Source organism: Sprattus sprattus (assembly GCF_963457725.1).
Source record: "Sprattus sprattus genome assembly, chromosome: 2".
Lineage (NCBI taxonomy): Eukaryota > Metazoa > Chordata > Actinopteri > Clupeiformes > Clupeidae > Sprattus > Sprattus sprattus.
The window spans coordinates 25,395,542-25,403,514 of NC_137921.1; the positions used below are offsets into that span (position 1 = coordinate 25,395,542).

Consider the following 7,973-nt stretch of genomic DNA (forward strand, 5'->3'; position numbering starts at 1 on the left):
TCTCTGTGACTCCCTGAAAGGATACTGTTTAGCATTCAATGTATAAACAGGCATAGAGGGCTGTGTGGAAGATGATCTTGGTTTGGGATAGAGCGTAGTAATGGATCTAATGTCAGACTACTATAGACTACAAACTCTAATGTCAGACTACCTATACAAACACCACCACTTGTAAGCTGACAACTTTTCATCTTCAATTCCGTCAGTGAGAAACCTACTCTGTCCTACTGGAGCTTCCTTACGCTCATCAGGCCTCTCGCTGTTCCTCTCAAGTCGCCCCCCACGTCCTCACTTCTCTTTGCTGCCACAGCACCCTCACTCACTTTTCTACCCTCAGATGAGCTGGAACAACCGACATCCTGACACATAAAAGAAAAAAACTATCCTATTATTGTAAGCCATCACAGTGGAAGTCATTAGTGTTTCATCCATTTTTATGTCAATTGTTTTATGTCACAACATCAGCTCAATATCCCAGTGTGTACTACATGCGGACAAGCTATATCACATCTACTATGTATTTTATGTAGTAGTGATGTCCTATTAGCCTGGTGACACCAGCCTACGTATTTCCGCCTGAATTGATTTCAAGCTCATACTCAGTCTGGCCCAGCCCCATTGACAATCGTTTCCAGAACTCAAAATTTTGCCGGACCAATCAGCGAACAGTTCAGAGCTGTGACGCAAAACTCGCCTTGCCGAGTTGCATGTAGTCCAGCCGAGTTTGTAGTTTAACAGTATAGCAAAAATGGCTACGGAGGAATAGACACGAAAAGCTATCGGAGAAGTTGTCTCAACTCTCGAGAACATCAGAAAATTAAAAGGAGAACAAGAGTATTTTCTTGTAAGTTTTATGATTGGAAAGGACGTCGTAGCTCTTCTCCCAACTGGCTTTGGGAAGAGTTTAATCTACCGAATGCTTACTAAACGTTGCTGATTGGTTAAGGGAACTTCAATGATTTTAAACCTCAAGATAAGCACCCGCCCATCTCGGAAACCAAAATGCATTGGGTTGGCCCAGACTGACTGACGGAATGAAATGGAGTCACAGTCTGGTAACGGCCAGGCTAATGTCCTATACCTTGGTCCTGATTTCATTGTGATAAAAGCATAAAAGCTGTACAAGCTTAAAATTTAACATCACAACATATTACTAGTTGGCTGTCGAATAACCTGCTGAATACCATTTCAATATGAGGTTTTCAATGTTCAATGATGTCCTTGCTATTGATAGTATTTAGGTACTGTTGTTACCATAAGCTTACAGCTCTAAAAAACGGAGGGATTTGAAATACTAGTAGAGACGAACGAAGAATAAGAAGTGAGAATATAAACAAAGTGACACATTTTCAGATTTGTACTATACATGTTATTTATCTGAATCTGATCAGTTTAGTAAGTGATGAGGCTGAGTCAATAGCTGCTATCAACCAACTCCAGACGAACTCCTCAGAGGACTAACGTTACCTCAGTCAATGTAGATAGTTAGAAAGTTAGTTGGCAAACTGGTCATGGAAATTGAGATGACGATACAAATTTTAAGACAATTATCCTGAAAAACATAAAACACAGTCGATTACCCACGTCGTTTATATGTGCACATTATAGCTCTCACACACAGACGTGGGTGCTTCCTTCGTAGGTTGCGATAGTCACGAATTGACCGCATTTTCCAAGAGTGAGGTAACGTGAAAATAAGTTTTACTGAACTTCCCTCAAAGACCAATCATTAAATGTTACATATCTCTGCAAATAAAAGTGTCATGGGTTTACAATCCATTCAAATATCACTGATCTAGCTATGACTTTTGTCTGTCTTCGATGAGGCTGATGCTAGTGACCGCCATAAGAAGACGTTACTAGCGAGTAAGCTAGTCAGAAATAAACAGGGGGATACTTATTTTTCTATTTTGAATACGTTTTTTTTTTATTTTTGACTTCTCAAACAGGATCGTTACTGTCATACAAACGTGATTAGTCGTGATAGTCGTCGTCATTGGTGCACAAAAATATGATATCATCAAGTGAGAACAGATGCAGAGAACAGATGCAGACGTCTGATTTCTAGCCTTCCTTCACTGCAAGAGACTGCAATTTTGTAGGCGATCTGTCAGTAGCGACGTTTAGCTAACAAAAACTAGAAAAAAGCTAACTAGAAAATGCATTTCCTGAAGGAAATACCAGTGCATGAAATGCAAAGGTTAAGAAAGGAAGAAGAAAAGAAAGAAGAGTGAAAGAAGGAAAGAAGAAAGGAAAGAAGAGTGGAAGAAGGAAAGACAAAAGGAAAGAAGAGTGAAGAAAGGAGAGAAGAGCGGAAGAAGGAAAGAAGAGTGAAAGAAGGAAAGAAGAAAAGAAAGAAGAGTGAAGAAAGGAAAGAAGAGTGGAAGAAGGAAAGAAGAAAAGAAAGAAGAGTGAAATAATGAAAGAAGAAAGGAAAGAAGAGTGAAGGAAGGAAAGAAGAGTGGAAGAAGGAAATAAGAAAAGAAAGAAGAGTGAAAGAAGGAAAGAACAAAGGAAAGAAGAGTGAAAGAAGAAAATAAGAAAGGAAAGAAGAGTGGAAGAAGGAAAGAAGAGTGAACAAGAGTGGCTCTGGATGAAGAGATAAAGAGAGAGTGAAAATATTGAAAAAAGGAGATAAAAATGGAGTGAAGAAGAGAGATTGAGTGTGAGAGAAAGTTGACTGAGAGAGAAAGATGGAGAGATGGAGAGAAAAAAAAATAGAGAATGGATGGTGTCTTAATGTTCCTAGTTACAGTTAAATTGAGAGGGACAGAGAGAGAAGAGGTTCCTTTGATTTGGTGCAGCTGTCAGTGAAGCACAGGTGCAAGCCAGTTTAAAGACCCTATTATGATGTCATAATGGCCCAATGTAAGTCAATGGGAGAAATGTATATTTGTTTTTCTTTAATATCTTAAAAAGTATAAAGTTTAGAAAAGTGAAAAATACATAGCATAAGTGTCGTTTACAAGACCTACGCGTCAAAGTTTGATTGAAGTTTCTACGTTAAGCGGTTCGGGCTGAATTAATCGCAGAAAAAGGTAACAAGAATAAGAAGAAGAAGAAGAAGAAGAAGCCTAGGAATAACAATACAGGGCATTTCATGCACTGTAATGACAACATACCCAGTTTCCGGTTTCAAAATAAAAGTAAGAAGTTAATCTATCCTTTAGCGATGTATTTTTTCATATATTAATGTTGTAGTATTAACACCGTGTCTTTAAAAGTTACGGCCGTCGACGGCCGCTATGGGATTCTACAAGAAGGCCGTCGACGGCCGCTGTAACTTAAAAAGTATAAAGTTTAGAAAAGTGAAAAATACATAGCATAAGTGTCCTTTACAAGACCTACGCGACAAAGTTTGAATGAAGTTTCTACGTTAAGCGGTTCGAGCTGAATTAATCGCAGAAAAAGGTAAGAAGAAGAAGAAGAAGAAGAAGAAGAAGAAGAAAATGCCTAGGAATAACAATACAGGGCATTTCATGCACTGTAATAATAATAAGAAGAAGAAGCCTAGGAATAACAATACAGGGCATTTCATGCACTGTAATTACACTGTAATTCATGCCCTGTATTGTTATTCCTAGGCTTCTTCTTCTTCTTCTTCTTCTTCTTATTCTTGTTACCTTTTTCTGCGATTAATTCAGCCCGAACCGCTTAACTTTTCTAAACTTTATACTTTTTAAGATATTAAATAAAAACGAATCAAAATTTTCCCATTGACTTGCATTGGGCCATTATGACATCATAATAGGGTCTTTAAACTGGCTTGCACCTGTGCTTCACTGACAGCTGCGCCAAATCAAAGGAACCTCTTCTCTGTCCCTCTCAATTTAACTGTAACTAGGAACATTAAGACACCTTCCATTCTCTACTTTTTTTCTCTCCACCTCTCCATCTTTCTCTCTATCCCTCTCGGTCTACTTTCTCTCACACTCAATCTCTCTTCTTCACTCCATTTTTCAATATTTTCACTCTCTTTTTCTCTTTCACTCTTCTTTCCTTCTTCCACTCTTCTTTTCTTTCCTTTCTTCACTCTCCTTTCTTCTTTCCTTCTTGCACTCTTCTTTCCTTTTCTTCTTTCCTTATTCAACTATTATTTCCTTCTTTCACTCTTCTTTCTATTCTTCTTCCACTCTTCTCTCTTTTCTTCACTCTTCTATCCTTTCTTCTTTCCTTCTTTCACTCTTCTTTCCTTTCTTCTTTCCTTCTTTCACTCTTCTTTCTTTTCTTCTTCCTTTCCTAACTTTTGCATTTCATGCACTGGTATTTCCTTCAGGAAATGCATTTTCTAGTTTTGTCATACTTCTTCAGAATTTTAAATTCCATCAAGCATTGGGGTAAGTTATGGTCTTTTTTAAATCATTGTCACATTGTTTTGATACAACTATTACCTTTTTATTCAATAAAATAGGTATGTTGCCATATGGCAACATTGTGCCGTAATGGAACAATATTTGCCCATGCTAATGCAGTAGCTTTGTATGAATGACAATGTATGGATGCACTGATATAGTTAAATGGTTGTATTTTACTCATATATTTATATATATTTGTATATATTTATAAAATAAAGTAAAAGTAAAGTATAAAAGTAAAATATATTGATACATGCATTATCAGTTTGCATCATATGTTTTTTTTTTTCAAATATTGTTGAATACTTTGAAAATTAATTTAATATTTTGTACACAAAGCTCTTGAAAACATTGTAACTAATAAAAACAATTTAATTTAAAAAAGACTGAAAAGGTCTGTAATTATCTATGAATTTCATGTCATTTTGGGAGAAAACACATCAAGCAGTTCCATTGTCGCACAATGTTGCCATATGGCAACGCACCCAAAAGTACCCCCCCAAAAATTAAATTCAAAAAAAAAATAATGAATATGTTAATTTGAGTCCATATTATATATGAAAAAACACTGTAACATTTTTTTCCTTGACTGCATAATAATGCGTGCTGTAGAGGGTTAAACTGGCTTGCACCTGTGCTTTACTGACACCTGCGCCAAATCCAAGGAACCTCTTCTCTCTCTGTCCCTCTCAATTTAACTGTAACTAGGAACATTAAGACACCATCCATTCTCAATTTTTTTTCTCTCCATCTTTCTCTCTCAGTCAACTTTCTCTCACACTTAATCTCTCTTCTTCACTCCATTTTTATCTCCTTTTTTCAATATTTTCACTCTCTCTTTATCTCTTCATCCAGAGCCACTCTTGTCAACTCCTCTTTCCTTCTTCCACTCTTCTTTCCTTTCTTATTTTCTTCTTCCATTTTTCTTTCCTTCTTCCACTCTTCTTGCCTTTCTTTTTTCCTTCATCCACTCTTCTTTCCTTCTTCCACTTTTCTTTCCTTTCTTCACTCTTCTTTCCTTCTTACACTCTTCTTTCCTTCTTTCACTCTTCTTTCACTCTTCTTTCTTTTCTTATTTCCTTCTTCCACTCTTCTTTCCTTCCTTCACTCTTCTTTCCTTTCTTCTTTCATTATTTCACTCTTCTTTCCTTTCTTCACTCTTCTTTCTTTTCTTCTTTCCTTCTTCCACTCTTCTCTCCTTTCTTCACTCTTCTTTCATTTTGTCTTTCCTTCTCCCACTCTTCTTTCCTTTCTTCTTTCCTTCTTTCACTCTTCTTTCTTTTCTTCTTCCTTTCTTAACCTTTGCATTTCATGCACTGGTATTTCCTTCAGGAAATGCATTTTCTAGTTTAGATTGTAGTCTAGGCTATATGCCTAGAGAGCAACTCTTGAGGAAAAAACACGATACATGAATTTACATTTAAACTTTGAAAAGGGACTAGAATATGATACAAAGCAGAAAATAACATTTTAAATGGTTACCTTCAACACAGACCTGTAAAACAATTGTTTGCTTATCCAAAAGGTGCAGTCCACGATTCTGGCGAAATGCTGTTATTTGACCTAAACACTAACAGACAATCACACTACACCCCTCCACTTTGGTACTCCTGAAGCAACGTGCTGAGAGCTAGAATTGTTTATAGTCCGGTATAAGCCACAATGTTAAGGATCAATTTACTGGATTTGACAAAAATATTGGTTTAGGATCCTTCTTAAAGCAAAATCCGTGTTTTGCCTTCACTTGTTTGATATTGGGATGAAAAATCTAAACAGAAAACATGCAAAGACACACCAGACACCTTTTAAAAAATAAAAAAAGGAGCATTACATTCTGCAGCCAAATGGAGAGCCAACATATTTCACAAAAGGTACACAAATAGCTATACGCGCACATATAAGTGACATAATATGCTATTATTGTATTTTGTCATTAACAATCACAATTGCACAGTAGAGGTGTAAGTTGTCTAATAAGTTGTACACACTTATGTTCATGCATACAATCATTTTTTTGTACATTCATTTCTTTTAAGAGAACCTGTTCATTTCTCTGTAAAAACTTGTAAACCATGGTTTGTTTTCTCAATTGCAGAAGCACTAGTTCTAGAAGTACACTCATCAGTTGTCAAGTTGTGAAAACAGGTCATTTCAGATGGACACTTATCCAAAACAATGTCTTAAGTGGCTCAGTTAAAGCCTCTTTTTTGCATCCAAGTTCAATCTCGGTCAGAGTGGGTAGTGCTGTACTGCAATGTGCTGGTGGAAGCCACCATGATGAGAGCCATAAAGCAGATCTGAAGAGGGTGAGCTCAGGCCGGTGCACACAGGTTCATGGTTGTTCAGGACTGAGGTCAGATACTTTGCTTCCTCCCTCAGCCTCTTCACCTCTTTTCTCAAGGCAGCATTCTCCTTTTCCAGGTTTTCACTCTCCTGGTGTACATCCATCAACATGCAGACATAACACAGAAAGGGTTAGTGAGTTCTGATACTCTTTAAAATCATACGCTTGATTAAAAAATACATAAATCATGATACATATCCACTGACTAAATGTGAAGTTGACCATAGGTATACATTAATTGAATTGATCAGAAAAAAGTCTCACAATGTATTTTGTACTACCCCTGGTTGGTAAACTCTCTAACTCCTCTAAATATGGCAATCTATCGATAATAAATGAATCCTTATAAATTCTTGTATTGTTGAGATCTGTGTAGCTTTTGCATTTCACCAACTAGGAAGTGCCTTATGCACTCTGATGTGTGAAAGTGAAATGCCTCTTGTAGCAAAATATTCCTTTAATATTATTACTGTTTTCCTACATCACATTGATGTGTAATTAGTGTAATGTGTACTTAATGGAAAATGAGATAATAAAATTAAGATTAAAAGGAATTATTTAAACTTCACCACTTTACTATCAGTTTTAACACAGAAGTACCTCACCTCATGTTACCATCTGCACTACATTGCATTTTTGAGTTTCATGTTAATGTAATATGAAACTATCAGCTCATTAGATATTCAATAGCATTTAAGGGAGCACTACTGTGTTTTCGGAGGTGTTGGAAAGACAGGGCTGTGTGGGGGGGAACTTCTGTAAAAAGGCTGCGTGTGTTTTTGTGTGATAGGAGCCTGGGGAAATGGTACGTGCAGGCCCTAACCTTACTGTCACAGATAGGCCTGGGTAAGCCCCGGCATTCGCGTCAGAAAGCCAAATACAGCCCACGACAGTGACAGAGCTTTTACAAGAAATGACGAACTAAACCTCCCTTCCTGCGCCCACGGCCCACAATCTACAACCAGGCCTCATTAACACTGAAGAGCGAATGAGAAAGGGAGTGAGAGAAAAACCAATTCTTCAGAAAAAGTACAACTCAGGAAACATGTCACAAGGAGGGAAATTTCAGTTTCCTGTTTATCAAGTGTGGCCATGACACGGTGACAGACAAAAAACACTGAATACGCCAGCTCCTGAAGATCTAATTAAAACAAGCTTGCTTTCTATCTGTATCAGAAAAAAGAAAGCCACAGAAAGGAAGGTAGTGGTGAAAGTCATGCAACAAGTCTTGACTCTCTATGAGCTTGAAGATACAAAAGCTAAAATCTCCTAAA

General features: G+C 37.1%; 1 protein-coding gene across 1 annotated transcript in view; it reads right to left on the minus strand.

The window, feature by feature from the left end:
• Positions 1 to 6,584: 6,584 nt before the first annotated feature.
• batf (basic leucine zipper transcription factor, ATF-like) overlaps positions 6,585 to 7,973 on the minus strand; it is a gene marked incomplete at both ends in the record, with an annotated part of 4,272 nt that continues 2,883 nt past the window's right edge. Inside the window, one exon of the mRNA XM_080831971.1 lies at positions 6,585 to 6,788. Coding sequence (XP_080688097.1) covers positions 6,585 to 6,788 — 204 coding nt within the window. The remainder of the gene's footprint in view (positions 6,789 to 7,973) is intronic.